Raw genomic sequence first — 19,631 nt, 5'->3', positions numbered from 1 at the left:
TAGTTACATAATTTCTTCCAAATAGGAAATCAAAGAATGTCTGGTTATGGCATTTCAGAGGAGTATACTGTGTACTTTTATGAACATGTGGCAATGAAATTTAGTTAAGCAAACTGTTTTGCTATATTTTGAAAATGGATAGAAAATCGTAGACTCGTGATATTTCAGAGATAACATTTTAAGAGTTTAAAATGTAGCTTTGGCTAAAATGTTTCTGGAATGTAGTCATTTTGGCTCACTAAGAATGAGTTATAGGTGATTAAAATACAGCCTGATGTTTTTATAAAGCATTGTATACTACATCACCTGACATCTTTACATTGTTAGATTCCCCCCTCCCCCCCATAATTCTTTTGTCTATAGAATTAACATTATTTCATATCTTTGGGTCTTAATCAAGACATATTACATAGAGGTCTTCAGATAATCCGAGATCTATTATTTAAAATTTCCAATATCTGTCTAAATTATGTCACAAACTAAAAATCCCACATTTAAAACTTCATGTTTTGAGGTACAGAAATATCAATTAGTAATTTTATCTAGGTGGGATATTATTCTGTGTAACTGATAGACATCTCTTGTTCCAGGTTTTAAATCAGCAATTTGCCCAAGCTGCTGTTCAGGGCTGGATTCCTTACTGGCAGCCAGGCAATCATGATTTAAATATTTGTGTACTGTTTAGAAGTGACAGATTCTATATTTGAAGTTCCTATGGAAATTAAGCAATAACTGCTTAAAAGTATAATACAATATTATTAGATGTCACATAATAATGTTGGAGTAGTTAAAATGCTAATGGTGTTTACACTTTTCAGAATTCTGAGTTGAATAGATGTAATGTATTTTCATAAATTCAAGATTCACGTTTTCAGTCAAAGTGAGATGTGAGGAGGACAGGATAATAATGCATTCATCTGTAAACAGACTTCACTTTTCTTTATGAAGGGAATATGATCTTTCAAATTTTGGTACCATATGAACAGCTAGTGGTAAGTTTAAGGTTGGCAGGAGTGTCAAAAGTCAGCAGTGTTATCAGTAATGGAAACACACAGTTGCCAACTTTCACGAGGTAAATAAGCACCCCGACTTTCACAATAAGCCAAAAATCAAGCTAATTCCATTTCAAAACAAGACAGAAACAAGCCAATCCCTAAGAACCCCAACACTCTGTGACTAGTTCCCCTCCCTACCCCGCCCCCCGGCGTGCAGTCTGGGACTTTGGTGGACCCGCTGTACACCCCTCACTCTCTTTCCCCCCCTCCAAAAAAAAAAAAAAAAGAAAAAGCAACCAGCTACTAGCCAACAAGCCGATTAAGCCAAAAACAAGTGCAATTTCTGCATTTTTTTTTTCGTGGGTTTGGGATGTCTGATTACCTTTCTAAAAAGAAGAATTCCATAATATTATTGAGGGAGGAAAGGGGAAATGTGCATTGTGACACACTGTTACTCTGAAACCTGTCATAATGTAAGCTGTATCAAAGAGTGGTTTCTGAAAGTTTGCTTTTGAATTAAAAAAAACAACCACCACCACCTCAGAATTGGAGGAATTTAAAATATAATCTTAAATGCAAAGACAAATTCAGAGGCAGACTCCTTCCTCGCCCTTTAATTTTAACAAATTGGGCAAACCATACCTTAATGTGAAAATAGCCACAGGATGGTAACAGGAGGGCACAAGAAATTCTGTAAGGGTGAGTTTGTGGAGTTTCCATGAAATCATCCTGTCTGTGGGGAAAGTTTAGGGAGGGCATAGAGGAAGAAGATTCACTAATGCACAGAAAGGGGATTATTAGTGCCATGCATGCATGGTGTGCCCCTCTGTACTGCTGCCATGTGCTTGACCCTGGCTTCTGCTAAAGTTGTTGCCCCTTCTAAGGGGATGGAGACCATAATCATCAAGCCTCAGCTCTGCTTCACTGCTTAGATACTAAGATGATCAGTGCTCCATAAATACGTTAGAGAGATGGATAAGGCATGTGTATAATCTGGACAACTCTTCCACTCCTGTCTATACCGATGAAAAGTGAAACGTGAACAGCTTCAGTGAGGGGTCCGCGACTGTGGAGGTGACAACCCTTCCTATGTTTCTGTGCCACGGAAAGCAGTGCCTGCTTGCAAAAGCAGAGATACAGTTGAGATCCTTGTATAGTCAAAGCACTTTTGTGAGATATGTTTTTGTTTAGTCTCTCGTTGATTGCATTTAAAAAATGGCTTAGTCATTTTATAACATGGCCTTTAGCACAATTTAATGGCCTCTTAAATTGCCCTGAGTTTTAGAATTATTGGAGTAATTTTAGGGTGAAACTGTTCATTTATTTATTTATCTTGTTCAAGTGAATTTATTGCAAATAAAGTCCTGGGGATCCAAGGACACACAACAGGTGACAGCCCAGGTAAAGTGTGCAAGCTTCCTGACAAAGCTGTCATTTGAGGCCCACAAAATCATACCTCCCACCCCAATTTTAAGATAATTTAAGTACCAATTCTAACCTTAGATTTAATTTTTAAAAGGTTGTAGTCTTTTTTGGTTGTGGAAATAGCCTTGCTCGTGTAAACTAATTACTTGGTTTGAAAGATTATCACAGTGATTTTTTTTTCCCCAAACAATTACTGATCATGTTATCAACCATTCCCTCTATGGTTTCATATGGCCACAGGCTTCATGGTCCAAGCCTTAAGTCCCACAGCTTTCAGGGACTTTGAGTAATTGATTCGTGGTTGTGGGTGAGCCATTATCTGGCTGCCTGAATGAGCTCTCTCTCTCTCTCTCTGAGTTGTCATTGTGACATCTAGCCATGAGATGGACTAGCTTAGTTCTTGAGCTAGGTCAGGTGCTTATCAGTGTGTAGGGTAAAAAGGTAGTGGGGATTTGGCCTACTTGTCCTGTTTCAGAAGCCTGCTTAAGGGAGTGGGAACTAGAGGAGGGTGAATCCTTGTGAGGAGAGATGGAAAAAGAAGGCACAATGGGAAGGACTTTGGAAAGAGACAACAGGAGGGGGCTGAAGCCACGCTAGAAGCAAGGACTGGAGGGAGGGAGAAGAGAGAGATAATAGAATTCAGGAGGAGGGGAGGATCACAGGAAGAAGAACAATGGAAGAGCACAGTGAAGAGTCAGTGTGACACTGGAGAATGGGTGAAAATAGGAAAGACCACGTATGGTAGGTAATGAATTAAGAGAATACCAAACAAGAGAGAATAGTCAAACATAGGAGAAAAAAATAGGATAATGGAATTGAAGAAGGGATTAAAAAAAACAAAAGATTTAAAATACCTGGGTTAGTGAATTTTGTGTAATTTATGTGTTTTTTTTTTTTTTGGTGTTTTCTTGGCAGATGTCCTATGTAATAGCCTATATTTTATGGGGAAGGAAACGGAGCTCCCAAAGCCTCAGGTTACCTGGAGTGTGGTCCACTGCAAACATCTCCAAACTATCTGTTGTGGTTCTTTTACCATATTCAGCATTGTGGCATCTGAATACCTTTGTAAAATCTAAATTAACCACACAAGGATCTCTGTCCATCTCGTCTCTTGTCAGAAAAACTATATATTTATTTTTTGCTAGCAATTATTACTGTAGGATAGGGATGTCAAAGAAGAGGGTTTTAACATTTTGATCTGACAGTTTTGAGTTTTGGGGTGATTCTGACATCTGTTGGGGGTAAGTTTCATATTCATGGGCCAGCTGCAGAGCAAATTCTGCCTCCTGAGCCCTAGAGTCTTGCTCTTGTGGTTGATGGTTCCGTTCTTCCAGTGTAAACTGGCTGTTTTATGAGGTTATATGCATGCTATATGAGGAAGAATCTCTGCTAATGTGGGCCATTCCTTTAGAGGGCTTTGAAGAGAATGACAAAAGCCTTGAACTTGATTCTCTATTCATTAGTATTCAGAGGACTGGAGTGATGTGGTCTCACCATTCTTTTTTGCTGAATAATCAAGGCTGCTACTTTTTAATTTTTTTTTTTTTTTACGGTTGGTGACTTAATTCCAACAATGCATTGCATTGCAGTGATGAAGCATGGAGGCCATGAATGTGAAGATGTCTGTGGTTAACTTTGAATCTTTTAGGATGGGGAACACACACTGGTCCTGCTGCAGGTGGCAGAGTCGATTCCTTATCTATTGATATTTGGGTATCTAATAACATTACAGAGTCCACAAAGACCTTTAGAATGACCATCATAGTGGTATGAGGGCAAACATTCCTAATGAAAGGTGGTGCTATAGTAGTTGTGAGGTCCTCAAAGTGCTTCCCTCTCATCACAATTTGTCCTGGATTGAAATGTTGGCAATTATGCATCAACACGTTTACAATATTGGGCTCTCCTGCTGGTGCAGAAAAGAAAGCTAATGGTGACTTGAAGATTCTGCCCATGTCCATTAAATATGGGGAATGTCAAAAAAAAGTTTGGAGAGGTCCTTTAAGAAAGGTAATTTTAATGGCCTTCCCAAATTTTTTGGGCCAGTCCTCCTTTCTTCCTTTATAACATTTGTTTGCCTCAACTTTGTTTTGATGGGGATAGATCTAAGGGTAAGAAAGTAATTCATTCCCTCCGCATGCTGAATCCTCATCTTCTCCAATTTAGTGTTAATTGGGAAAGTATTCATTGTGGTGTGCACTGCCACCTGCTCAAGATGCAATATACGGACAGTCCCTGTCCCAGAAAGCTTGTAAAGTAACTAAAACAGACCTAGAACAGAGTGGTTGCACTCGGAAGTCCAGAGGAGTGAATGATTACACTCTTAACATAGTCTCAGTCCAATTCTTAGAATATCTTTTGACATTAGCCATTGAACAGCCTAAATTAGAAGGCATGAGAATGACTTTCTGTCACTATTGTACCAATGCCACATGTGACCCAGTAACCTGAAGTGAAAGGTTCGGTAGTCTGTTATGAAGCACTGGGGTCATCCAGACACCACTAATTTTTTATTTATAAAACAAGTCAATAACACATGGCCTATAATGGTGACATTTCAAAGACTATTTTTAGTATGGTATAATCTTAATAACAATTGCGGCAGCTAATCATTGTCTGCTTTTTATTTGGGCTTGAATGAGAAATGTTTGTTACATGTGGAGGAATTTTATTCATATGGATAAAGAAAGTGCACAACTGAAGCCATTACTAGGCCACTAGTTTTAAGGTCAAGATGTGAGAAATACAGCATTAATAAGCTATATGACAAAGCATATTAACTTTGGGTAGCTATGGGTATAGTTATATTAAATGAATACTTTCCAAATTGATTTTCAAATTACAATAAATGAAAGCCCTTTAAGTAAAAAATTAGGGTAGTCTTAAATTTAGTGTTATATAGCCAAACTTAATATTTGCAAGAAAATTCAAACTGAAGTTATTAGATTTCTTTAGTAGTTGCTTTCAGATGGTCCTTTCAAGACAGAGTAAAAAACTGTGTAATTAACCTTGGCTTTTAATTTATTAATCCTTCCATGGTATAGCGGTATTCCCTATTTTTCTGGTTTATGAACTTCCATCATTCAAGTGTTACATTTTTAAGATTTTTATTATCTGACTACCTTTAAATAGTCTGAAACATATGGAAACTTTATTGAGAGATCATAATCTAGTCATGTTACTTTTAGCCACATTAGAGATGTAAGACTTTAACTAAATCCTTTGTATTTTAAATCACATAATTAATCAAAATTAAAATGACACGTCAGTAATTTTTGCAAAGCCTCAGTTAATGATTCTTTATTTTGTTTCAGGGATTTTGATAATTGACACCATGGGGAGACCCTTGACCATGCTGCTGTTGCTGCTGGTGCAGCATTTTGGAAACTGTGAAGGAAATCAAAGACCATATCATACTTCATCCGTGCAATTTACACAAGTCCAGTACAATGCCACGGTGTATGAAAATTCTGCAGCCAAGACTTATATTGAGCAGCCAGTAAAAATGGGCATTTACCTTGCAAATCCACTGTGGGATATAAGATACAAAATTATTTCTGGTGACAATGAAAACTTGTTCAAAGCTGAAGAGTATATTCTTGGAAACTTTTGCTTTTTGAGAATACGGACCAAGGGAGGAAATACAGCTATTCTTAACAGAGAGGTGAAAGACCATTACATATTGACTGTAAAAGCAGTTGAAAAGAATACTAATGCTGAAGCACGCACACAGGTCAGGGTGCAGATACTGGATACAAATGACTTAAGACCCTTGTTTTCTCCAACATCGTACAGTGTTTCTTTGCCTGAAAATACAGCAATAAGGACCAGCATTGCAAGAGTAAGTGCAACAGATGCAGATATTGGAACCAATGGAGAATTTTACTACAGTTTTAAAGAAAGAACAGATATGTTTGCTATACATCCAACAAGTGGTGCAGTGGTTCTAACTGGAAGACTCGACTATGCAGAAACTAAGCTTTATGAGCTGGAAATCCTCGCAGTGGATCGTGGAATGAAATTGTACGGCAGCAGCGGTATTAGCAGCATGGCAAGGCTAACTGTTCACGTAGAGCAAGCAAATGAATATGCTCCTGTTATTACAGCTGCTGTATTGGCTCCTTCAGAATTGGACAAGGATCCAACATATGCAATTGTAACGGTTGAGGACCTTGATCAAGGTTCAAATGGAGAAATAGCATCATTAAGTATTGTGGCTGGTGACCCACTTCAGCAGTTCAAAACGGTGAGGTCTGTTCCAGGAGGTAAAGAATATAAAATCAAAGCTGTCGGCCACATTGATTGGGAGAGCCAACCTTTTGGATATAATCTGACTCTTCAGGCTAAAGATAAAGGAAATCCTTCACAGTTTTCTTCTGTAAAAGTTATTCATGTGACATCTCCACTGTTTAAGTCTGGACCGGTCAGATTTGAAAAAGATGTGTACAGAGCAGAGATAAGTGAATTTTCCCCTCCAAACACTCCTGTGATAATGGTAAAAGCTTTACCTAGTTATTCCCAATTAAAATATACTTTTAAAAATGCACCAGGCAAAGTCAGATTCAACTTAAACCCGCACACAGGTCTTATTACCACTTTAGAACCAATAAAAGCACAATATGCATCCCATTTTGAACTTGAAGTCATGACAAGTGACAGAAAAGCCTCTGCAAAAGTGTTGATTAAAGTAAAAGACACAAACAGTAATCCCCCTGAATTTACTCAGACATCATATGAAGCTTCCTTCGATGAAAATGTGCCAGTTGGTACTAGTGTCTTGAGTGTGAATGCAAAAGATCTTGATGAGGGTGAGAATGGTTATGTGACGTATAGCATTGCAAACTTGAATCCTTTACCATTTGTGATTAACCATTTCAATGGTATTATCAGTACCACAGAAGACATGGATTATGAATTGATGCCAAGGGTTTACAATTTAAGGATTCGAGCATCTGATTGGGGCATACCATATCGTCGAGAAGTTGAAGTTCCCGTTACTATTATTTTAAATAATTTGAACGATAACACACCACTATTTGAGAAAATAAATTGTGAGGGAACAATCCTTAGGGATCTTGGTGTTGGAGAACAAATTACTACTGTATCTGCTATTGATGCTGATGAGCTCCAGTTGGTGAGATACCAGATTGAATCTGGAAATGAATTAGATTTATTTATCTTAAATCCAAACTCTGGGGTGCTTTCCCTGAAGCAATCTCTAATAGATGGTTTAGGTGCTAAAGTATCTTTTCATAGTCTGAGAATTACAGCTACAGATGGTGAGAACTTTGCAGTACCATTATATATCAACATAACTGTAGCTGCCAGTCGTAAACCAGTAAACTTGCAATGTGAAGAGACTGGTGTAGCCAAAATGCTGGCAGAGAAATTACTGCAGGCAACTAAGCTGCACTCTCATGGTGAGGTTGAGGATGCTTTCTTTGATACTCACTCTATGAATCTACATGCACCTCAGTTTCGAAGTACTCTTTCAAGCAGTGTTGAAGTAAAGGAAAACCTGCCTGTGGGTTCCAGCATAATACTTATGAATGCCACTGATCTTGACACTGGCTTCAATGGAAAACTAGTTTATGCTATCTCTGGAGGTAATAATGATAGTAGTTTTACTGTGGATTTGGAAACAGGAATGTTAAAGGTTTTATCTCCCCTTGATCGAGAAGTAAAAGATAAATACACTCTGAATATTACTGTGTATGATCTGGGAATACCACAAAAGTCTGCGTGGCATCTTTTAGATATCAAAATTTTGGATGCCAATGATAACAGACCAGAGTTTTTACAGGACAGCTATTTTGTTGAAGTGAGTGAAAACAAGGAGCTGAACAGCGAAATCATTCAGATTGAAGCCACAGATAAAGATTTGGGATCCAATGGGGAAGTGAAATATTCTCTTCTTACAGATACAGACATGTTCGCTATTGACAGTACGACAGGTGTTGTGCACGTTGTAGGGGCTTTGGATCGTGAAATCCAACACGTGCATTTCCTGAAAATAGAAGCCAGGGACCAGCCAAATGAAGAACCTCAGTTGTTTTCCACTGTACTTTTGAAAGTGTCTTTAGAAGATGTCAATGACAATCCTCCTAAATTTATTCCATTGAATTATCATGTGAAAATTCGAGAGGACCTTCCAGAAGGAACTATTATCACATGGCTGGAAGCGTATGATCCTGATGTGGGCCAGTCAAGTCAAATACGATACAGCCTTTTAGATAGTGGAGATGGAACCTTTGATGTAGATAAATTGAGTGGAGCAATACGTATTGTACAAAGACTGGATTTTGAAAGGAGACAAGTTTATAACCTAACTGTACGGGCCAAGGACAAAGGAAAGCCGATTTCATTATCTTCTACCTGTTACGTTGAGGTTGAGGTAGTTGATATAAATGAAAATTTGCACCCTCCACGGTTTTCCAGCTTTGTGGATAAGGGTTTTGTAAAAGAAGATGTCCCTATTGGTTCATCTGTGATGACAGTGACTGCCTATGATGAGGATGCAGGAAGAGATGGAGAGATTAGGTATTCAATCAGAGATGGATCTGGTGTTGGCATTTTCAGAATAGATGAAGAAAAAGGTAAGAATTTTGTCAGCATCTTAATTCACTTATTCTGTTTCCAGTATTTCAAACAAACAAAAAAAACACCAAACCTAAAGCACTAACAGTAATAAGAATGTGTTTTTACATTATTTTATTAAACATTTCTTATATATAATTTATTCACAGTTTTAGTGGATGCACACTGTTAGGAAGTGAAACAAAGTGAAAATGTTTGCTAAAGTTACATTTTTCCTACTTGGATTAAATTTTTACAGCACATATAATAAATTGGTCTCAAAACCTCTCCCACATGAGCACCAAAAGGAATATTACATGGGGCCCAGATTGTGGAGCTCTTACGTTGTTGAGAACTTACTCATGTGAATAGTTCCATAAGTGATGACTCATCAGAATGCCACAGTCTGGCCTTAGGGAAAGAGTGGAAGCTTTAACTCTGGAATTTTCTTGCTTTTTTTCTCTTTGTTAGAGAAGCTATATTCAAAGGATAGCAATGATATATCTGTGATGATTATATTTGCTGCTTTGGGTAAATTTATTGATAGCTTTCTCTGTTCACCTTAACAATAGTAACTGTATATTTTTGGTGAACAAACAGAAATAAACTTCTTCCAAACAGAATATAAATACATTTGCAGTTTGTTAAATATCATGGTGATAAAGGATCTATACATGCATTGGTATAACAGATTTAGAGGAGTTGCTTTGTTGTGTCGGTGATTCATAGGTTAAGAACTGCTGTAGGCATTTTATTCCAGTGTAATTCATTCAAAGGGGCTATCATCATAACCTCAGTAAAAGATTGAAATTCTATTAATTATTTCTTGAATAAGTGTCTCAGCACAGTTAAAATGAAAATTGCTACTTCTTCTACCTTCCCCCATACAGTTTTCTTCCTTTATGAAATTTAACAATATTTATTTTATTTTTTAAAAGCAAAGAAATTTAGAGTGTCATCTTGTACAGTCTCCGATAGTTTGTGTTCAATAATTGTATTGATTTTCACATACCTTCAGTGTTAGATTACCAAAGTACAAATAACAAAGTTAAGCAGCAATCATGGGCAAAGTTCTGCGCTGTTACACCATTGGTAATCTGTCATAACTCATATTAGTTCATTGGTATCTGAAGATTTCGCTCATGTTTTGTTAATTGGTCTCACAGGGTATGTCTACACTGCAGTTAGTCACCTGTGGCTATTCTGTGTCAGCAGACTTGAGATCATGTGGCTTAGGTGGGGCTGTTTAACTGCAATGTAGACACTTAGGTGTAGGCTGCAGCCTGAGCTCTGAGACACTCCGAACTTGCAGGGTCCTAGAGCCAGGGCCCAGGCCCGAGCCTGGAAGTCCAACACAGCAGTGAAATACCCCTGCAGCCCAAGTCCCATGTGCCTGAGTCAGCTGGCATGGGACAGCTGCGGGTTTTTAATTGCAGTGTAGACATTCCTCCTGTCTGTGGGTAACTCTAGTTACAACTCACTTAATAATGATTCCATATATTATACTAGGGGTCTGCCAAATTCGTGCCTCTGGAAAAACATGTCACGGACCGTGAAATCTGGTCTTTTGTGTACTTTTACCCTACAGTGAAAGTACACAGAGTTTCTCAAACTGGAGGTCTCAACGCAACCCAACCAGGGGTCGCAAGTCTATTGTAGGGTGGGTACCGGCACTGCCATCCTTACTTCTGTGCTGCCTACAGAGCTGGGTGGCTGGAGAATGGCAGCTGCTATCTGGGCACCCAGCTCTGAAGGCAGCACCGCCAGCGGCAGCACAGAAGTAGAGGTGGCATGAAATATAAAACTGTATGAACATCTCCACAAAATTTGTTATTTATGCCCTAACCAACCTGTAAAAAATGGTGACTTTGCTGCAGTTTAGTTAGACCCCTATTTATACATGTCTGGTAGTGTCCCATGAGTACTGGTGAGTTGTGCCCATAAGATTGCTTACCTGTTCAAAATTTAGAAGCGCAAAATGTCACTTGAAACATTGCTTAGAAAGTCAACCATTTATCAGAATAATATTGGACCTTGTTAAAGAGCAGGTCTCCAGAGTTGTAATTAAGTCTCTCCTCTTTTACCTTATATTTGTACAAAGTACACAGTTAAGATTACGAAATAGGTTTAGAAAAGTTTAATGAAGTACTTTCAAAGCCTTAGTAATTTCACATTTAGTTTTTGGCTTGCTTGACAGATTACTGACACTTTTCAGTATTTTGCCTTTTTACCTTAGTGCAAATATATTCAAGTTTGCTTTATTCTGAGCTTCAAAGTTTTATGTAGAAAAGAGTTTTACTAATCCCATGTGTGGGTCTGTAGAATTAATCCAGTTTTGCCATTTTACTATCTAGGTGCCATTCTTTCTTCTTCAGCGCCAGTTCATTTGTGTATGGGCCGTGATTCTGCCACTCTTATTAAGTAGGTGGCAGAATCGCGTGTCTAATGTTTCCTTTTACTCCTTCATTTACCTAACTTTTTTTTTAAAACCTTGTTTGCCTTACTTTTTTGAATTTAATAGGACTACTCATGTAAGGCAAGCAGGATTTGGTCCCAAGGCGTCTATTTAATAATTTTGGCAGGGATAGTGTTGTAGTAGATATCTGTAAACTCAAGTTTAAAAGTTGCTGTTAGCTAACCTTATTTTCATAGCTGATATTTAGTGTTATTTCTATGTTTTGATTTTAATAATGGAGGCCCTACTATACATGCTGTTGAAATTAGATTGCTTACTTCTATGTCTAGTCTCTTTTTCAGCCTTTTTGGGAAAAGAGGGCAATTTTCCTCACCCCCTGCAAAAAAGGCTGAAAAGAAAGCTGAGAAAAGTTACCAAGCTCTTCACAGTATGTTTTAAGAATATAGAAGTCTTTGATACTGAAACACCACTTAAAAATAAAACCTTTTAATTATGCTTCTTTGGAGACCTTATGAGGACTCTATTACAATTCTATGTCTAAGTATTCATACCACTCATGACCGTGGTATTCTGCCTCTGCTCTTGGTAATAGGGAATAGGCTGATAAATAGGTGACCGGGAGGCAGAGTACAGAAGCAAGAGATTGGACCCGGGGGACAGACCAGATTGGACTTCTGACAAACAGCTGGGTGGCTGATTTTCTAGATTCACTGAGGAGGAGGGGAAGAGCCCTTTATTCCTTGAGCCAGTTGTGTCTCCCAGGTATTCTCCTCTGGCAGCATCATATTCCTTCATTCATGTTACTCCCAGTCCAAAGGTAGGTAGACTTCATATTTTAGGAAGCTTTTTTTGAGTCAAAACTAAGATACTAAGTATCTAAAGGGATCCACTTATCTTATATCTAAGAAATTGAAGGTGGGAATCACATGAAGTGCATGTGGGGAATTTAAAACCTATGAGAGGTGTGTGTGTGAGGGAGAGAGAAAACAGGTTTCAGAGTAGCAGCTGTGTTAGTCTGTATTCGCAAAAAGAAAAGGAGTACTTGTGGCACCTTAGACTAACCAAATTATTTTGAGCATAAGCTCACTTCATCGGATGCATCACGAAAGCTTATGCTCAAATAAATTGGTTAGTCTCTAAGGTGCCACAAGTACTCCTTTTCTTTTTTAGAGAGAAAACAGTTCAACATGATGGAATTTCTTGGGGCTGGAGGTAGTTTGTTTTTTCAGAAAGCTAGGAAATTACCTACAAAACTTAGATTACAAGAACCTTGAGTGTGCAAAGTCAAGCTCAAAAGTTAGGAAATGCAGTAGCACCTCAATTTTACAAACACCAGTCTCTTATGAACAATCGCTTATATGAACCTTTTTTGTGGGGGGGAGGGGAGAAATTAAATAATAGAAGCGATGTCAGTGAAGAACAACATCTTTTCACATTCCAATTCCTTCAGTGGATTGAAAATCACTTTGCAGCGGTTGAAAGGATAAGAAGAAAATGATGCAGTGCACTATACTAATACTTAACACATTACCTACTGCAACTTTTGAGATGTTCAGTTTTATGAACTTTTTGATTTTATGAACTACTCTGTCCCCAATTAGTTAATAAAATAGGGTTCTAGTGTACTAGAATTAAGGTTGGTTTCTGAGTGTCTGTGCAACCTTAAATTAGCCATTTCCTATCTTTTTAAATGACTGATTTTTGCTACCTTAATATTCTTCTAATGCCTTCACGCCAGTTGCCCTCCTCTAGAACATGCTTTTTCATGTACTAGTATGTACGTACCCTTATAAGATATACTCTCAGGGAGCCATGTTCTTGTGCACCCCAACTCCCCACCTTGGCAGCCAGAGGATTGGGAAATGATCCCCTAGATGTGTTTCTGTCGTTTTAAATGCCCCCCCCTCCTTTTTTTGGAGCTACTGCGCCCTAGAATGCCCTGTGGTGAGAAAGAACTCCAAAAATGAAGGCGTATTTCCTAGTCTCACTGCTATTGAATGGTGATGAGGAAGTTGGGCACCCCTTGCATTTCCCTTTCAGTATTTTATTTGGATCTATACATGGGACAGGTTTACTGTATGGCTACCAAAAACCTAGAGTGGGGCAGCTGGCCATCTTTGAAGGTTGAGTGGGAAGTTTGTAGTCACTGCCTTCATTCTAGAAGACAGCTTAAGGTCAGGAGGCCCTACTGGAGACTATTTGGTGTAGTGGGGTAAAACCTATTCAGATCTTTATGAAACAGGTGTTTTATTGGGGTTGGCTCAAGATTTGCTGGGAAACCAAAACAAGCAAACTTCAAGCAAACCTCAGGGGAAACAGCTGGGACCATCCAGTTTAGGTTCACCAAAAATGTGTGAACCCAAATACACATTTCACGTTGCTCCAGGAAATGATACCATAGCTAGTTCTATGTGTTGAGAATCACCTCTGAACTAGTTTCCAGAGGTGTAGCATGAAAGCTCCAATGTGTTCCATAATAAATATATGTACTACAGACAAAAATATTGTATAAATCGTACACATGCACCTGGGGCGCTGGAGATAGAATACTTTAGCTTTCGAGGTCCAAAACTGTCTGTCACTTGAGCCTAAGGAGAGCTTCCCCAGTTAAACAGATGAACTCATGCAAATAGCTTAATTCTGTATTCTCTGTAAACCCTGGTAAGGTTGGGTTTAAAAAAAAAAAAAGTTAACATCATACTACTGCTGGCAGAACTTATATTATGGATTCTTTGCCATATTTACACCCCAAAAGTCTGGTGAATGTAGAGTAGTTGTAGAAGCTTTTGAAAATGGCCAGCTATCAGCTGCTTAATAACATTTTCATCCAGTTGTGATAGCAATTAGTATCTTGGTAATATAAGATGATTTGTCAAACATCAAGAATTCCAGCAGTATAGCTAACTGTGTCCACAACTTCAACTGCTGTGATTTGCTTATTAATAAAGACTTCAGATACTGGGGATTACTAATAATAGTAAAACAGCTTTTGTAGTTTTGTGGTAAACCTAAAGTTTTTCATATTTTTTGAGTGCATCATCAATCGGTATTTTAATGTTATTATTCATTTGAACGCTCGTTATAGTACAAGCTAAAGTGTTTTTTCAGAAACCTGCTAAAACAAATTGAATACACTGAAACATATGTTTAATTAAGTATATATTTTTAATTTTTATGTGGTCACTTGTCCTTTATTGTATTTATTGATTTTATTTTTAATTAACTGAAACAAACAAGTTTTTTATAATATTAATGTATAATAGCTTAATTTATATTCTGGGGAGAAATACAGTATAACCTTGCTACTCCTTGTTTCAGTAACCAATGAATCTTCATTGATCATGCATTTTTATGTTCACACTTTACTGGATCACAAAATGGTGAAGTGCTGCTGCCATGGCAGAGCAAATGCAGGTGATATGTACCACGTGGTCCAATGGGTGAACGAACTTATCCCCTCTCCTCATTCTATTCTAGGTGTTAATGCTCTACAATAGGTCTACAGCATTGGCTGCTGCTTCTGCTCAGCATCTCTCTCTTTCCTGTTGCTTAAGGCAAGGTCAGAATCTGACTGCTCCTATAATAGCTTTTGTGTGACTTCCATTGAAACTGAGAGTAGCCCAAGATCATTATGTGGAGTGAGGGACTCTAGTGAGGCAGTTTCCCACCTCTGTTCCCCTTCAGCAGTGGTGTGGCTATTAGATAAATTGACTCTGATCCTCGAGGGGTTGAGTCCAGCTGTGGAAAGAGGTTAAAGATGACATTTGGATCAGAAGCCACTAAAATCAACATAAACTGACCTCTATTGTGTGACACTGGAATTATATTTTTATAACCCTGACCCAGGTCAGGTGTCTGAGGGCAGGAAATAATGATCAGGCTCTTACTGGTGTTTCTCTTGGTTGCAAGTGTGTCACTCCCAGCACAATTTACAAATAAATACAGGCACAAAATATACTAATGAACATACAACTGGTGAAGAAAGGTCTTAGATAATGATGCAGAAAGAACTACAACAGACTTGTTTGTGACACTTGAAATAAGTAAACACATTTGCATTTCAAAATAAATACTGCAGCTGAGTGCAAAATAATCGAGTATACTCAAAGATTAGTGTGTGCTCAATGTTAAAATTAAAAACTAAGATTGTTTCACAAAGTGAAGCTATCCAGCAAAGTCACACTGGCATATCTGGAAAGGAAGATACCACACAGTAGACCTTGGAATAAAAGAAAATAAAGTCCCACATTCTTAGGTTGAAGAGCAGTCTGCAAGTTCAGATGATCAGGTATATCTACTAAACAAGAGGTAAATGTATTCTTAAAGAATTTGAGGAATTTAACAGTGGAATATATTAATGATAGAATGTATCACCTTGATATAGATTCCAGTGTGTTGTTAAAAATACACGCACTGAACAATGAAATTGAGATAAATCGTTCCAATTTTATGCAGCTGCTGCTGCTGTTTGGAGAAGCTCTGAGGGGCGGCAGAGGCAGATACTAGAACTAGTCATAGGTGAGGAAGACGCAAAGCAGAAGCTGTTCAGGGCCATAGAAACACAGAAATCCCTTCCCTCCTTGTTCTTGTCCCAAGTCCTATATTGGTCCTAAAATGATGCTCTACAGAGGGAAGGGAGAACAAAGAAGAATGCTTGTTCCCCTTTTCCATCAGTCAGTCATTTAAATCAGCCAGAGACTGAAATGAAACAGGGCCCCTAAACAATTTCCAGGAATAGTGTTTGATAGGCATCCCAGCACCCATTTCAGCTCTGGTTGGGAGGCTGAATTTCTCATCAAGGCCACCCATGTTTTGTGTTAACCTCTGGATTGTAAGTTTGGTCCTCCAGCTAGCAGGTGCTCTATATATGTTCCAAAGCCTTAGCCAGTGCCAGGCAGGGTCAGGGTTAGATGGCTCACAATAACCTCGCAACCAACATTCAATCCACATACCTACTGGGTCTCTTCTTGTCCTCCCTTCCTATTCCCATAACCATATTAATGAGGTTCTAGCATCATCATCTGAACAGTGCAATTTAACGTTTGTGTTAGTTATTTTTTGTGTATTACAGAATAACAATAATTTTGTCCTGAAAGTAACAATCAACCCTTGTTTTGCTTTCAAGTGATTCAGAATATCTTATATCCCTGTGATTAGTTGAAATTCAGAGGGTTAATACACTTGCCAAACTCATAAGATTAGATGAAGTTGAGAAAGAAGATTTTGTGTGTTTGCTAAAAAGTGTAAAAAATGGTAAAGATTTATTGAAGAGTAGAAATTATATATACACACACAAAAATCTGCTTTACAGGACTGTCTCTGTGTGCCATAGAATATCATCAGTAAGACTTATTGGGTATCAGACATCCTATTTCCAACACAATACCAAACCTATTTCCAAGAGTGAAAGGAGGTAATTCATTAGAATTGTGAATAAGATTTAGAGTAAAATATTGAATTATGCTGCTAATAGGTGCAGGACAGTCTTAACCGGGCATATAATAAACTGAGCATATTAAAATGTGCTTACAACTGGTAATTACATCCTTTTTTAAAGGAACATGATTTAAATTTATGATTAAATACTTAAAAGGATTATGTCAAGTTCTACATTTTCAATGGCTGCCCTTTGGCTTTTATTTAACTTTTTTTGTTGTTACACCATTCATTACTGTTGAATTTTAATACTGTAATGAGTGTGGACATTTACAAAGATTAAAAATTGTGATCATTAAATGAGCACATCACCAAATTCATGTCACAGTTGGGAGAGGCTTTTTAATCCAGATTTATGATACAGAATTGAAACCTTAGGACCTCTTGTTATTTCCTTTAAGCAAATCAGTTTTATAACTCAGCCGTCCTATAACAGATCTTTTTAGATTTGCCTCAGATTCATATAGTAAACCAATTTGATCTACTTGCCCTAAAACTGTACCTTGAGAATTTTTTTTAAATACGTTCTAATTTGTTTCTTTTTGTAAAAAAAATAATAAAACTCAATCATAAGGAAATATGAGAACTTCATGCTTTACTCAAGTTTAAAGAAGACAGTAATTTCCAGAGTTTACACCTAAGTGGTGCTAAGGACTATTCGTTACTTAAGCTAAATGGAGCAGGCTCAGATCATCTTCCTATCAAAGCCATCTGTTGCATATTTTGTGTGTATTTCTAATCATGCTAAATCTGTCAGCTGTTTTAATAATTGAATTCTGTTTAAATAAATCTCCATATTTTAATGGTTTACACTCAGTGAAACTTGTAGTGGAAAAATTGATGACCAGACCACTTTTTTTATAGAAGGTATTAAGTGTGAGATTGAGGCTTTGTTAGTTGATTGGGGAAAATGTATTTATATATTACATTATTTGCATGTGTGAGACACTGGAAAATTTAGTAAAACATTTTTCTTCATTCACCCCATCCCTCTCTACCCTTACATTGTATACCTGTCATCAGGGCAGGTTATTAGAAGGGTTCCAATCTTTTCCTGAGCATGAATTTGAGATTAGTTTGATCACCTACAACTAATCAACAGAATGACTGACAGGGAAGCCTTTAGCAGAGTCTTTCCCCTAGTTTGTCAAAAATGTGGAGGAGCTTGCAAGCCAAAGGCAACTCTTATTGCCTTAAGGAAGATGTGTGGAGCCATTCCAAATGCTCTAAAAGGAGATATGAAGGGCCTACTAAAGCAGCCCAAAGAGGAATCAAGTGATTCACTTACAAAGTAGTTAATCCATGTGGCTGCTGTGGATGAGCGTGTCTTCTCTGATTTCCTGTTCCATGAGATGGTGTTAAGAAGGGCAGAAAGGGACACTACTAGTGGTGTAAAGATTGAGTCCATTCCCTGCCATGTTGAGGGAATAGAGTTCAGCAGGCTAGTAATGATGAAGCCATAGACGGTGAAAACAAACTGGCATATGAATGACCATGCTAAGCCACAAAGAATAGTAATGTAAGATTAGTGTGAGGGAAAGAACAGTAGCTGATCAGAAAGTTATGGGGAATTTCCCTGATTTTTCTGTCCCTCCCTCCTCCCAACTACTTCTGTGAATAGTATGCCAGGATCAGACACTCTATATAGTCTAACAGATCCCCACAGGAGGATAGCTATGTCAAAGATCCGAACCCGTTCGAGAACTGAAGTTACTGAACATCTGAATCTAACAGCCTACCAAGAAGCCAGTAGATAGCAGAGCTTAGTAGAATCCTGGACAAAGGAGCACTTGAAGCCAGTTTTTTATATTAATTAAATCCTAATACAAACAGCAATTCTGCATTGCATGGCCAGATCGAAAATGACAGAACAGTATCTGAAATATCCTGATTTTGGGGGGGGAGGTTTGCTGAGGAAATTGGAGACAATGTGCATAATGACCCAAATTCTTTTTTCAGTAGTGCTGGTGTAAATTCTATATAACTCTATTTGTACCAGGATAAAACTAGTTTAAGTGGGATCAGAATCTGGATTCATGAGAGGATTTTGTATTAAAGGAAATAACATTTGAGGTTACCCAACATAGTCTGTAAATGCATTTAATGTATTAAATCTTTTGAATGATTGGTAGGTAACCTTGACATTTTGGGTATCAATTAAGAAAACCAGAACTGTCTGTCTATGGAGAATGTGTGATGAAGATGTACTTTCTGGGGAGGAGAAAAAAAAAGCTAGTAAGTGGAGAGGCATTTTTGCTAACAACTTCTTCTTAGGATTATTCCTTGGAATATGGACGTGATAAGACACTTCGCACATTGATATCTGAAAGCAAAAATGGGTGGAAAACCTTTAAAGATTCCAGGTTTAGAATGCAAGGGGCATCTCTTATGTAGTAGTATCTGGTTGAGATTCCGTAATTTCTCTTAAGTTTTTGGTGATAGGAGTTACTTGTACCAGAACAAAAAGAAAAATATTTGCATTTATGAGAAACTGTAAACATTGCATGAAATGTTTGTCTCTGTTTAACTGACCATTTTTGTTACTAAAAAAAGAAAATATTTCCTTAAGATATTTTTGTATTTCATTTCATGGTAAGGATAATTGCTTTATGTAAGGGGGAAAGTTAGGCCACAGACGCAGAACTACCTTATCTCCTGCACATTCATATGCAGAGAATTTATAATGATTATTAAATAACTATTTATTGGACTTAACAAAGAAAAGAAAAAAAAAAGTGTGAGTATTGTGATTACTGGGCAGTTTGACCTAGAGAGCTCTTGTA

General features: G+C 37.7%; 1 protein-coding gene across 6 annotated transcripts in view; it reads left to right on the top strand.

Moving 5' to 3' along the window:
• Window positions 1-19,631, top strand: part of FAT1 (FAT atypical cadherin 1) — a 148,170-nt gene that overhangs the window by 6,759 nt on the left and 121,780 nt on the right. For all 6 annotated transcript variants that reach the window (XR_014711337.1, XM_084626415.1, XM_084626417.1 and 3 more), the window contains exon 2: window positions 5,735-9,016. Coding sequence is in view for 5 of the 6 variants with exons in the window: in XM_084626417.1 (XP_084482543.1) it covers window positions 5,735-9,016 (3,282 nt within the window). In the remaining variant the exon portion in view is untranslated. The remainder of the gene's footprint in view (window positions 1-5,734; window positions 9,017-19,631) is intronic.

Source organism: Lepidochelys olivacea (genome assembly GCF_965140295.1).
Source record: "Lepidochelys olivacea isolate rLepOli2 genome assembly, chromosome: 4".
NCBI lineage: Eukaryota > Metazoa > Chordata > Testudines > Cheloniidae > Lepidochelys > Lepidochelys olivacea.
Note: the sequence above shows the minus strand (reverse complement) of the source record. Positions and strands in the feature narration are given on the sequence as shown.